General features: G+C 51.1%; 6 protein-coding genes across 6 annotated transcripts; 1 reads left to right on the forward strand and 5 right to left on the reverse strand.

The window, feature by feature from the left end:
- Positions 1–1,700: 1,700 nt before the first annotated feature.
- On the reverse strand, positions 1,701–2,426 carry GLOTRDRAFT_77844 (uncharacterized protein). The gene is made up of 3 exons (XM_007869141.1): positions 2,233–2,426; positions 2,085–2,151; positions 1,701–2,000 (listed from the first exon to the last, which is right to left on the reverse strand). Exons 1-3 carry the CDS (start codon positions 2,398–2,400, stop codon positions 1,843–1,845), a joined length of 393 nt encoding a protein of 130 aa, XP_007867332.1. The 5' UTR covers positions 2,401–2,426; the 3' UTR covers positions 1,701–1,842.
- Positions 2,427–2,684: 258 nt separating this feature from the next.
- GLOTRDRAFT_43849 (ankyrin) lies at positions 2,685–3,521 on the reverse strand (the record flags this gene model as incomplete). Its single annotated transcript, XM_007869001.1, has 5 exons — positions 2,685–2,792; positions 2,845–2,930; positions 2,981–3,081; positions 3,137–3,210; positions 3,261–3,521. The coding sequence occupies 5 exons, from the start codon at positions 3,519–3,521 to the stop codon at positions 2,685–2,687; spliced, it is 630 nt and encodes a 209-aa protein (XP_007867192.1).
- A 530-nt stretch (positions 3,522–4,051) lies between these two features.
- On the forward strand, positions 4,052–6,245 carry GLOTRDRAFT_116683 (transcription factor Tfb2; the record flags this gene model as incomplete). The annotated part of the gene is made up of 14 exons (XM_007869142.1): positions 4,052–4,194; positions 4,246–4,350; positions 4,404–4,520; positions 4,572–4,671; positions 4,721–4,827; positions 4,883–4,985; positions 5,037–5,105; positions 5,161–5,244; positions 5,294–5,444; positions 5,493–5,623; positions 5,684–5,731; positions 5,784–5,862; positions 5,929–6,108; positions 6,180–6,245. 13 exons carry the CDS (start codon positions 4,052–4,054, stop codon positions 6,102–6,104), a joined length of 1,413 nt encoding a protein of 470 aa, XP_007867333.1. The 3' UTR covers positions 6,105–6,108; positions 6,180–6,245.
- A 970-nt stretch (positions 6,246–7,215) lies between these two features.
- GLOTRDRAFT_43937 (uncharacterized protein) lies at positions 7,216–7,458 on the reverse strand (the record flags this gene model as incomplete). Its single annotated transcript, XM_007869010.1, has 1 exon — positions 7,216–7,458. One exon carries the CDS (start codon positions 7,456–7,458, stop codon positions 7,216–7,218), a length of 243 nt encoding a protein of 80 aa, XP_007867201.1.
- Positions 7,459–7,674: 216 nt separating this feature from the next.
- On the reverse strand, positions 7,675–7,899 carry GLOTRDRAFT_25707 (uncharacterized protein; the record flags this gene model as incomplete). Its single annotated transcript, XM_007868987.1, has 1 exon — positions 7,675–7,899. A coding segment is annotated over one exon (225 nt), but the record flags the coding sequence as incomplete, so codon positions are not given.
- Positions 7,900–9,847: 1,948 nt separating this feature from the next.
- On the reverse strand, positions 9,848–10,927 carry GLOTRDRAFT_94381 (uncharacterized protein; the record flags this gene model as incomplete). The annotated part of the gene is made up of 4 exons (XM_007869143.1): positions 9,848–10,261; positions 10,312–10,413; positions 10,706–10,748; positions 10,809–10,927. 4 exons carry the CDS (start codon positions 10,925–10,927, stop codon positions 9,848–9,850), a joined length of 678 nt encoding a protein of 225 aa, XP_007867334.1.
- Between the last annotated feature and the right edge of the window lie 1,568 nt (positions 10,928–12,495).

A 12,495-nucleotide genomic window follows, 5' to 3' on the forward strand; every position in this document is an offset into this window, starting at 1 on the left:
CCTATGAGGGCTGGCTGCGCGTGGCAGATTTCGTGCGTGCGCTGCTCATATGTGGCAATCGGTCTAGCCATCTAGACGCAGCATCAAGCGGTATTCCGTGAAATACTGCTTGAAGTACTTGAGGATACAGGATCGATCGTGCACAAGATTGCCAGAGCCTTGGTCTGTTGCACTGCAGTAAACCCCTATGCACGCTTGAAAGTCCCGGGCCACGAGGCTGCATCTTCCTCCCTTCTACGTCATAGGGTTACATATGATTGTGTGAAGTCTACTTGAAGCTCACCTTCGTTTCCGGCAATCTACCTGGAATTTAGCTCGCAGAGTTTCGATGCACATCTCAGCCGAACAACAGCGCAAAGCCTGCGTTGGCTGGGATCGGATTCTCTTACGTGCTTTCTCCGGACAGAGGTGACTGAGTTGCCGATGTTCGAAGATGATGACCGGATTTTGATCGATCCAGAGCCAAATCAGTAGGCCTCCAAATGCCCTTGGAGTCGCCGCCGCTGACTCCGAAAGTCGGCGGAGATGTTGCTTGACAGCAATCGGCGAAACGATAGAGAACTTTCAGAATTTTTCGCGCAGGCAGCCGAGCCCGGAAAGGTAATTATACCCAACTCGGGTCCACAGTGCACCACGACTCACCACTCTTGTTTTGATCAGGACACAGCATTAGCGGAGCAAAATTGGTGATACCCTACTCCAATAAGTAAGCCGTGGGGCGGCTGCTGAGTGCGGAAAATCTCAAACTTCTCTATCGTTTCGCCGATTGCTGGAAACCCAGTTGAATTTTCGCAGAGGGGATGTCGGGCATCGGCAGCTTCCGACGCCGAGGCTGCTGGGACCGATCCAAAGCTCACTCATTCATCAGGTATGGTGCGGATATTCTTGGGGCAGAGACCTATGATGCCACACGGGTTATGTCAATGATTTGGAGCACCCGCTCTTGTTGTGAGTTCGCTGGGAAATGAGTCGTCAGTGTTTGATTACAGCTAACGACCAAATGATAGAGGCTCTGAAAAACATTGCGTTGAGCCTCGGGTGATAAAGAAAGCACCAAATCCGGTGGAAAGACGCCATGCTTGGAGCATGTGCATGAACGACGGCTGTGGACTGCGATGCCCATCGTTCCCACCCTGTTTTGTATTGACAGGGACCTTCTCTGTCACCGTGACTCCATCTTGAAAGACGCGAGGAGTCTCTATCATTTTGTCGTTAGCTGGAATGCTGTGTGAAGGCTTTTATAAACCCTCCAAAGCTCCTGGAGGACAAATATAGTGCCTTGAGAACGTATACGTATGTACCAGTCGGCCCTCAAAGTTGTGGCCGTGTCGGCACATATATATGTCAATGTGGTTCGCCCCGGAACGTTGCAATGCATATCTTTGGACAGGAAACGAAAGCTATAGCGCCTTCTTTGTTGCACATGTTGTGAAGCCGCAGAACCTGTAGCCAGGGTACTGCGATGCAAAGAAGACAGATTGGCAATTATGAGACGACGACGATAACACCCAGGGCCTCCGACGCCTGCAGTCGACTCGATGAAATATTGCAACTACTGCGATCGTCTCTACCATGAAAGTCCTACACCTGCACGTAGCCCGGTCTGTTACAGTCGTACTCCCATAAGTTCCAATAAAACGATACCATCATGCCACAGCATGCCAGCGCTTAATGGTTATCGCCTTGCATCCCGGCGTTCTATCCTACGACTTAATCCTTACATGTACAGGCAACGTCAATTAACATTATTGCATTGAACTAATCACACACATTGGTTGGTCTGACGATTTTGACTCATCGAGTTCAGTCAGCGGCTCAGCTATTCCTTGGGCGGCATTGCATTTAAGCCCGCCTAGGTATAGCATTCGAGGATGTGGCAGTGCCCATGGGCGATGGTGACTGCGGCACGCTAGTAGTACTAGTATTGGTTGGTACGTCACCGTTGATGATATCTTGGATGGAGGCTTCGAGTGCATCTACCCTAGCGGACATCTGCATCACTGCACGGCAATGGAAGGGCAAAGAATGCATAGATCCGTTCAATACATCGATAATACGAGTGGCACGAGAGGAGATGGACGCACTGCGATCCAAGATCTGGGTGGACATATCATCAAACTTAGCATCTAGTTGCTCGAGGAGCGATTCCACCTGACAGCGAGAATTATTGTATGACATATGTTGAAAGCTGAACAGCGGATGCTTTGGCCACCATCCGGTGAACAGACTCACATATGCAGTCAATTCATGAGGACTCGAGATATCCGATGGATTTGACATAACGCTTTGTTTCGCTGGGGCTGCTGCTGGCGTTGATTCCCTCGTAGAGCTTTGGCTAGGAGGTTTAGAGGAAGAAGCTGACGCGTTCACCTTCAACGGCTGAGCAGGCGAAGAACTCATTTCCGCTTCAATGAAGGGAATGAGCGTGGCTCGGTTGTTAAGAAGGTCGCGAACATGTGCTACCTATAAGTCGGGCATTATTAGATAACCGGTTGCCCACGCCACAGGGCTACTGCAAACCAACTTGAACGAACCCATACAAGGCATAGCGAATGCTACGGTATTTATTATACTGCGAATAGTTATTATTCAAGTAGATAGGAGGGTGGCTTATAGGGAAATTTCTCTGAAATTCACGGGCATGTCTACCCGGTCAATAACAAGCTCCTTTGGGTAGACAAATTTCATGGATTATACGGCCCACATCGCTCTGCAACATATTTTCTGGCTCTTTTTTGCTCTTGCCCTCCTACCCCCTCGACTTGTTCTGGAGTTTCGTCTTCGAGATTCACCTTGGAAATAGCACGAATGAGTGACGTACATGCTGTACGGATAGGAGCGTACTCGACCGCGATCTGCTCCTGCCTCTATGAGCAACACCGCTGCCTCCGCATGAGCAGATTCCATAGCAAGATGTAGAGGCGTGTTCCCTGACAAACGTCAAAATCTTTGCGATGGCGAATATATTCACTTAACATACCCATACGATCTGCCGTATTCAGACGGGGTTTCGGAGAACCTTCAGGAGGATTAAGCAGAACCTTGATTAGGCCTGTCGACCCTGTAGTAGCGGCACGGTGACTTGCGATCCAAGGCAATCAGCGAGAATATAGGTGCCAAAGGGGGCCGAGCATACAGCGGTAATTGATTCGCGCGATCTCTGGCATTCACATCGGCGCCCCGCTCGATCAAAAGTTTTGCAACCTGCAGCTCGTTGTCATGGAAGGAATATTCATAGAATAAAAGAGACTTGCATCGACGCGAGACTTAGATGCAGCGTAATGGCTATGAAGGAAGTAATCAGCGATTGACCGTTCGGAGACTCTCCGTACACACAGAGGTGTCAGACCCTTATTATTGGTCTTCTTAACGTCGGCACCGGCACCTATTAGCTCACGGACAATGTCCTCGTTGCCTGCACTGACTAGATAACAGCCCAAAGTCAGTGCTATGCATATGTAATGTTGTTTGCTATTCCAGAATCGCACCTGCGATATGAAGCGCCGTCCAGCCGCTGGCATCCGGCTTATCTACTTGCGCACCTTGGGAAAGTAGATATCGGGCCACATCTAACGATCCAGTGGATGCCGCCCAATGAAGTGGCGTCCGTTGGTCCTTGTATGTGTAAGGTTCTGGTCGTTAGTGTATTACTAGAGGTGTCCTCACTTCATCCACTGCGTCCACCCGCTTCGGATCCTCGGATATCAAAGTCCGAAGGAGAGAAAGCTGGTCTGTAAATCATTGTTGGAGATGCAGACGATAGAAAAATATCAACATACTTTTCTGTGCTGCTGAATGTACCGTTATAGATGACATTCTTCCAGATGGTGGTTTAACTGCAAGTACTTATCTATTGTCTAGCTGAGTACTAGTAGACGCGGCGACGCGTAGGCTCCTCCGCCACTTTCAAAGAGGAAACTTTTGCGCACGCCACTGGACGCGCGAGTACGTGACCGAGGCACAAATATTGCCGCCACAAGCGTTTCCTGCCACCAATTCCTGCTCGCCGACACTCTGAGGACGTACTTCGCCTCTCTTTACACTTGCAATGATGTCGAAATTCAATAAAGATGGTGCAAATGGCTCTGTCATTGATGATCTACCGCACGCGTTATTGCCTTTCCTACAATCTCAGTCGCAGAACACGCTAACGCGTTTGTACCAACGCCCCTCGGCTTGTTTGTCGATATTTCGGTCAATTACGTTTGGATGAGTATATCTGGTGAGACATTGACATATACACAGTCTTCTACCGCCCTTGGATAGGCAGATTGTTATGAATCTGCTATGGCTGGAGTCACCAGTCCCAGCGGTCACTATGTCGGCCTGGGTAACTCGCGAAGGAAAAAAGTAAATCATACAGCACTACAGAGAGCAGGACACCTGCTGAATTGTCTCAACAGGATATACGACGCAACACTGCTGAACCTTTCACGACTTCACATCTTGCCGAACCCTTCGGTGAGACTTTCCTTGAACGGCACTTTCAAAACGAGCCTACGACAAGCTATAACAGGAGGGTAAGTATATTTGGGCATGATACACCGATCATGAGCTTATTACTCTCGAAGCGGCACCATTGGAAGCTTTGGGACCGCAGCACCGAAAGACGACAAGCATCAGCCTGCTACCGTCGAGACACTGGACGCATATGCTGTCGAGCGATGGGAGGTGAGCGCATATGTCCTACAAGCACTTCGATAATTTAACGACCGGCTAGACCATACTCCACTATATGGTCTCTTCCGGGACAGGTCAATTACCAACGAAACCCTCCCCAGGAGTGTTATTCTTACTACAGCGTAGCGGCCTCATGTCTACGGTTCAGTAAGAAGCGATGCATCAACACGTTGAGGGCACGAGTTTGACAGGCTGTTTCTAGTGGGTCCGCTCTCCAGATTACATCTGCAGGGTTCCAGTTCCTCCTCCATTCACCGCATGATCAGCTCTGGCAACTATTACTTCAATATCTCTATATGGCGGAGGTGCGTGATGTACCTAGCGACAAATTTGCAATCTCAACTCCGGTGTCTTAGGAGAGGGAGATGGATCTAGTTGAGATCCTTAGCTTCTTATTTATGCTCTCCACGATGGAACTCGGAAGGGTATTGACTGAATCACTCGCTTCGTATTGCCTCCGTTAATACTCACGGATTTTAGGAATATTCCGTCGAGAGTTTAAGTGGCACCCAGAAGGCCATGCTGGAAGATCTTCGGGACTACGGGCTGATCTGGCAAAGACGGGTTTGTACTTCGTCCGGGTTACCCAATATCCAATACTCATGGAATTCAGGCTTCGTCCCGCCGGTTCAGCCCAACTCGTCTAGCTACAACGCTGACATCATCGTTACCTCCCTTGCCGACTTCCACAAGCTCCGGCGCTGGCACACAGGATCAGGGCTTCGTAATACTCGAGACTAATTATCGACTCTATGCGTACACCGGTACGTTGTCTCCGAATGAACATAGTGCGCCACCTCATCACTCCGTAGATAATCCACTACAAACTGCCGTATTGAATCTATTCGTCACCTTGAAGTATCGTTTCCCGAATCTGGTGGTTGGATCTATAACCCGTGATAGCGTACGGAAGGCGCTGGCAAACGGGATTACTGCAGATCAGGTCCGACCCCGCTGCATATTGCCAGACGGGTATGCTTACTTCTTATTGGCTGGTATGTAGATCATCAGTTATCTGAGCACCCACGCGCACCCACAGATGCGTAAAAATGTATGTCAGCCCGTTGCAAAGCAACTATCCCTAACCATCACTGTCCTATCAGAAACCTCTAATCCCAGTCACCGTGCAAGACCAGATTCGTCTGTGGGAGTTGGAAAGGAACAGACTCAAATCGGAAGAAGGTGGCTTACATCCGCGGACGTGGAATTATGCACTGATTATTATATGCCCGTGTCTCCTGGTGCTAGGTTACCTGTACACCGCTTTCGCTTCCCAGGCGGACTACGAGTACGTCCTCAATTATGCCAAAGAACTCAACGTCGTGGTCTGGGAAAGTCCTGCCAAGCGATGCTTCTTCGGGACATTGGAGGGGCACAGCAATATCCGAGGCTTTATCGAGCGACGGACCGGTGGACAAGCTTAGTCTAGTACGCGGTCACTTTTTGTGAAGGATGAGATTTTATGAAAAGACTGATCGATGCTAAACCAACTAACCCAGTACTCCGCAATCACGGGAAATATGTATCGATACAATTCGTCTAAGCATTCAATGCGATGTACATGCTGGCACAATGGATTGTCCAAACAGGGATATATTCGTGGTAATTCGTAAGCCGTCGGGATCAGCTGGCCAGACAAAGTTCAAGGCAATCGCGGCGTCCGGCGGCGCGCTCGCACCTTCACAACTGCGCCAACTCTGCCCATTCAGTGGTAGCTTTGGAACGCCGGAAATTGGTCTGCGACCGAGTAATTTGCGCCAGTGAAGTGTGGAGCCGGTACTGGGCCCCTCGCAAGTTGCGAGTGGCCGAGTGGTGGCGCAGAGTTGTACTGATACTGCTGGGTGTTCCCGCCGCCCCAAGACCACGTGCCGGGAGACGGGGGGGACGCCGAGTGTGCGCCACGACCCTCGTAGTATGAATGACCGTTGGATGATGGGAATGATGGTGAGCTCGGCTCCCCCGAATAGCCTTCGACCTGGTCTGACAGGCCCCCGGGACTGGGGTAGGTGTGGAGGTCTGAGCCTTCCGTGCCGTATCGTGATCCTAACATTCTGTAGGTCAGGTAAACTGAATTGAAACGGCGACGAATGTACTTACCCGTCGGGCTCCTGACATCGTTTGGAGAATAGTAGGACTGTGCAGAGGTCGGTCGATGGCCTCTTTGCAGCCAGTAGGCTTGAGTATCAATGGGAGATAAATGCGGGGCATCGGGGTTGTCTCTCCCGTGTATTGGAGCTGTTGACGATGCTGCTGCCGACCTCGACGACGATGCAGAGACCGGTTCACTAAAGCTCAAGTGCATGCTCGCCGGTGTTGATGAGACGGGAACCGTGCCACTGCGGATCCACATAGGAAGTCATTGCATGGGTAAAGATTCTTCCAAAGGAGATTCAGAGTACGTACGTCCCACGGCTTCTCCAGTCCGAGGAAGCGACTAACGCGTCAGATCCGCGGCGCTTCCGATCACCAGTGTCGTAGGCATCGCGTCTAAACACCGACGAGTAAGTTGAGTGCCTCTAAACCGATAGTGACTACTTACAAAGGCCGTAGTCTACCGTCGGGACCAGTAACAAATTTGAGAGGGTTTCGCGAGAGCTTCATGTGCTCCAGCTCGAAAGACATGTCCATAGCCATGATGTCCGGTCTGCAAAGGGGTCGTTGCAGGCGACCGGAGTGGATATCCTCCTCGGTGTAGTATGATATCAGGTGATAGTCGGCGCCATCTATGTCGACGGTGATAGTCTGTACACGATGAGTGTCAGCTCTAGCATCTCCCATGACGCTGTTGTAGTCGTACCTTTTTGACGAGGCCGCCTGGTTTATAGGCGTCTCGCTCATGCGTCTGCGGCCCCGGGTCCGACATTGAAGTGCTAGAGGTGTAGGGACGCTTGCTCCCCGATCTGGTCGACGTTCGCTCAGTTACCTCTCTGTAGATCTACCCCCAAGTTGAGTTGCCTCCATCGCCTGACTCTGCGCAGTGGTAGAGACGGGACTTACGAGGAAATTGCCAGACATGCGAGACGGTGACCAGGCAAGGCCTTCGGTCCAACGTTTCATTCCACTCTCGTCTACGCTGAAGACGAAGACGGCGCCGCTGCGTATCATTGATCTTCGCTCGAAATCGTTCAGCCTCCGCGTTATACGTGGTATAATGCCTTGTCTCGCAGCCTGGATCAGGCGCAGAGCGTCGCCGGTGGTCTCGACGAAGCCCGAAAAAGGGTGTGCATCGCGGTGGGAGGCCCCTGGAATCTGTACGGAGAGCATAACTGACGAGCGGGCCACAGTGAGACGCCGAAGTACGTGAAATGGTTAATAGCCATCGCGAAAGGGAGTTACTTATAGCGATCTCAGACCAGCCTCAGGAATTCTGTGAGTCGATTGACGTTAGCCTCCACATGGCAACCGTGGTACTTTGAGAACGCCTCTAGGATGAAAGTTGACATTCAATTGTGCAGTTCCGGTGACCAAACTCGACCTATTGCCCGTTCTATATCAGGGAACCGGCAAATTGATGTTATTCGCTTCAGGTTATCGAGGCAATCTTCATCCCTTTCCCACCAGCCGAGTCCCGCGGACCAACCCTCGACTCAGCGAAGACCAAACTAAACCTTCCTCGTAGACAATCTAAACTCCCGGTGCGCGGTCGGATGCAATGGGTCTATGACCTCAGGCCTCAGGAACGGACCCGAGACACGATGCATCACTAGATTTGGTTCCGGGACCTGTACCGGCATAACCGGCGGTCCCCGTTGGGACGGCATTCATTCCTCCACTGACCTCTTTCTTCCATGTAGGCCCAAGAGCATCAACATATGTGACAGCCTAGATCTACAGACATCTCCCTCGTTTGGTCAGTCACCCCAGGTGCCGTGATCTGTGCTGTCTCCTGCTGGAATGGCGGCTGAGGCGATTCGACGCCGAGTTTCTCGAGCGGTCCTTGGCGGCCCCTGTAGAACCTGCAGCTTCTGCGGCTGCGAACGCGCCATAACACGAATGGGAGTACAGCAACGCTTCTGGAAGTGGGAGCGCGGCAAACTCCTCCTCTGGGAGACAGGACCGTCGGCGACCTGTTAACCTAATCCTTCCTTGAGCGTTCCCTCTTCCTCCCCTGGGTTCCGGTGACATTGCGGTGTCTTTGGCAGAAGCAGAGCGCTGTGTGAATTCGCGGAGGAATCCAGGGGATCTAGCCGGAGCCATCGTGTGATTGAAGATAGAACACAGAAACGCAGATGGAAAGCGAAAAGTCTAGGAAAGGATGAGGCAAGCACTTGGTATCAAGAAGTCCCTTCCGAATGTACAGACGTTACGGTTGGTCGATTTCTTTGACCTAATAGCGAGGGAATATCAGTCACTGAGTAAGGCGCTTTGCGGCAAATGCCCTGCAACATCCATAGAAGCATATCCACTCGCTACCGACGGGCCCGGCGTCTACACCGAGCTGCAGGATTTCGACCCAGAAACCATTGCAAGCTTGGCGTGTACGAGACTCCAGATAGTACCTTTCTGTTAAGTACCTGTTTGAAGACCGCTTGGAGGTTGGACCTCTAGACAATACGTCGTACCTCCTGATATTCAGGTCCAACAATGAGCCCTCTCCGCCTTCTGTGATGCTTCCGTGTTACTAAGTACACCGTCGTGGGCATGGTATCTCTTCCGGAAGCGCGGCATGCTCATAATGGGATGGAAACTGACGGATGGGCTAAAGCTATCAAGAGCACAGATATCACACGCATCAGACCCGTGGGTTGAAGGCAAGATATCTTCAACATCAAAGATCGTTGTTATCGATGCGCGGGATGGCAGCTTTTGACAGCTGTGATCTAGCCTTCGACGTACAGCCCACGCAGACGACAGTAATGTTAGAGAGGATAGCGTCCTCTGCTGCCAGGGTATCCAGCACAGCAGTGGAAGGCTTTCGGAAGCATGATGGACCAGTACTATGGGAAATGAAACAGTTCTCCAGCTCCAATGACTTCGCATGCCTCGGCGGAAGCCTAGGAGGAATGAGGAGAATCTTGTTTAATACGCAAGTCTCTGGAAATGAATACCGGTTGTATATACCGAGGCCAAGATTGAACCCCGATATTAAGATAGGTCGGAGCCGCACAAGATATTCGCTCGGAGGCAGAACAAACGTGGGAATCCGTGCAATGGTCACTCTGTGCTATTAGCTACAGGGTACCATATCGCGTTTTGTCGTGCCGCAGCCGTGAGCTACCCTGGTGATCCCGTGGTATTGTTCACATCTGACACCGACGGCGCCCGGCCAAGACGGCAGCTTCCGCACGCTTTGGACAGCGGGAACCCGCGGCATAAACTTGTCAGAACCCATCGGCGGTTGGGTTACCTTGCACATCCGCCAATAGTGCCAGAACGCCGATCGCATAAAATTAGGCGTATTGTGGCGGTCCCATAGTATTTCGTCACCAATGGCAGTCGCAGTACCATCTGCACTCGACAGCTGTGTGCGTGTATTGGTCAGAAATACACTGATGTACGTTTGGAATTGTCGGCGGATCTGCTCGGCCGGGCTTGCTACTGGATTACGGCTTGAGTTCCGTAGCTGCACCATCTGCCTGCCCTGCTTTACGAGGATTGAGAACAGCGGCACGGACGTATTTGGGGACTTACGTTCGATAATGCACCGCATCGTGGCATATGACTCCCCATGCCTCGCCCTTTGATCCAGATGTGCACGTTTTGCAACATTGAAGCCGCAGAGAAAGGCGGGATCTTTACCATATCATCGTACCAGTAGTAGTGATCATCCTCATTTCAACAATCATAGCTAGCCAAGTGCTGGACCTTCTTTCAAACCTCGGTCATCAAGAATAATTCCCCGGCATCTGACGAGGGTATGATTCGACGAACGGGTGCTCTCGGCATTCTGGCTTACTCCGTCGGCAAAGTTGCCCTTCTTATGACGTTACTTGTGAACCGTTGGCAGCCTACCTGCATGACCAGGAACGAAACCCGCTGACTAGGAGTTGTTGAGCATTCACCTGGGCATCCACAAACAATTCACCTGGGCATCCACAAACAAGGCGTCCACCGCGTCAATCAACTGCCTATGCAGTAACATATACATTAGCGCTGCAAGTGATTGGGGAAATGAACGTCATACTCACCTTGGGTTTGGACTGTCCTGATGTGGTTTCTCCGCGGTGGCACAGGATGTCCCGGTAAGACGGACGCCCGATTCTATCGTAGGCCGTTGGCGGCCTTCCGGTTCCCAGATCATGGACATCGCCACTCCAAACCCCATTGTATAGTCCGCCTTTGATTGGATTATGGGGTGAGCAATTTTCGTCCAGAGACAAGTTGCATATATTCTTCCCAAAGTGTGCCGATATTTCGGGCCCACAAGCATTGCGCGTCGGAGACGACATGGTTGCGAAACAAGCCCTAAAAACTCAGAATAGCCATAAGCAACGTGTTTTGCGCTATGCATAGGTCAATTCCGAGCTGCTCTCCTCAGTTCGCTCATAATGCTACAGAAGCAGCCGCTATGCAAGATCCTGGCTAGAATCTGGATCCTATTTCGTATCAAAGGGAGGTGGAAAGCCTCCGATTTCTGGGAAAGCACATACCTGTGACTCCGCTCTTCTAAACCGCAGTACTGCGTTTCGCTGTATGGGAAGATAAATCCAGGCAAACTCCCAGGTGTAACGAGAACACTGTCTGGCTGTGACAAGATTCCCGTACTGGGGACCAGTAAAAACTGCAAAATTAGTTATGGGCTTCGTGATGCGCCCTTGCTTGAGTCGAGGCGTTCGAAGGTATGCTTACTGGCCACCAGCTGTAATGGAATTTTCTCTGGTTAATACCAATGCTTCTGTCGACATGCGGCCGGGTGCTTAGCAGCCGGACTTTGCCATTGTGGATACAGAGATCAGGGAAGTGAGCATTGATCTCCGAATGCACGAAACAAGTATTTCAGCTTACAGGCTCAGGGCAACTAGAGCCAGAGAACTCACACGTCCTTCGCATTGGGTATTTGGTCGAGGACACCCCACGCCCGCGATTATGGGTATCGGAGAATATACGAGGTTATAATGTGCTCGCGCGTCGTCTGCCACGAGTAGAATCCGCAGACACCCAAGTTAAGTCAGACCGGTAGCGCGCAATCTTCAGGTCGGTAAATCCCTAGGCTGCAGTGCAGTATACTTCCTCCCTACCACATTGGCATCGTCATATCGGGCATCTCGCAGAGGTTAAGACCCTATTTATCGAGGTCTGAACCTGTTGGATAAGGGTGAATTTCAGCTGTACCTTAGCTCTTCCAATTCGCTTCCCTACAGGGTCTCACTTGGCCCTATGAAACTCGGTGAACCACCGTGCCATTATAAAGGCTATCAGATGCAATCAGGAAGCGTTAGCGCTCACCAATAACCACGTTACTCGAACATAAAAAGTGTCTTGGAAGACGTAACAGGCATGCTCAATTCTACAATTCGGCCGTTCGCTCGAGCAATCGTTCGCGCTTTCGTTCGCGCCAGGAATAGCTCAAGAAGTGATGCGGGAGATGGCCGAAGGGAGCCGAGCGTCTGCTCCCTCGAGCGGCTCGAACTTCAAAGTTTTGCAACGTCTCCTATTCACTGGCAATAAGCTCATTACATGGTGGTAACATAGTAACAGAACAGACGTTTAGTGCCTGTCATCATTACTTTAATCCCCATCCTACGGCGCAGGCCCAGTAGTACATTCCTAACCATATATTGTATTTGGGTTACTTACACAGAGAGCTTGAGCGAGCCAAACCAGCGCGGAGGAGAAAGTCGCATGATTATTCGGCCATCTCCCGCATCACTTCTT

Source organism: Gloeophyllum trabeum, assembly GCF_000344685.1.
Source record: "Gloeophyllum trabeum ATCC 11539 unplaced genomic scaffold GLOTRscaffold_00009, whole genome shotgun sequence".
NCBI lineage: Eukaryota > Fungi > Basidiomycota > Agaricomycetes > Gloeophyllales > Gloeophyllaceae > Gloeophyllum > Gloeophyllum trabeum.

Bases quoted from the DNA above. Each gene is read 5' to 3' on its own strand.
- GLOTRDRAFT_77844 (XM_007869141.1), bottom strand. From the start codon at position 2,400: ATGAGTTCTTCGCCTGCTCAGCCGTTGAAGGTGAACGCGTCAGCTTCT. The intron at 2,152-2,232 runs GTGAGTCTGTTC...TCTCGCTGTCAG, and splicing joins CTCATGAATTGACTGCATAT to GTGGAATCGCTCCTCGAGCA. The intron at 2,001-2,084 runs GTGCGTCCATCT...ATTGCCGTGCAG, and splicing joins CACCCAGATCTTGGATCGCA to TGATGCAGATGTCCGCTAGG.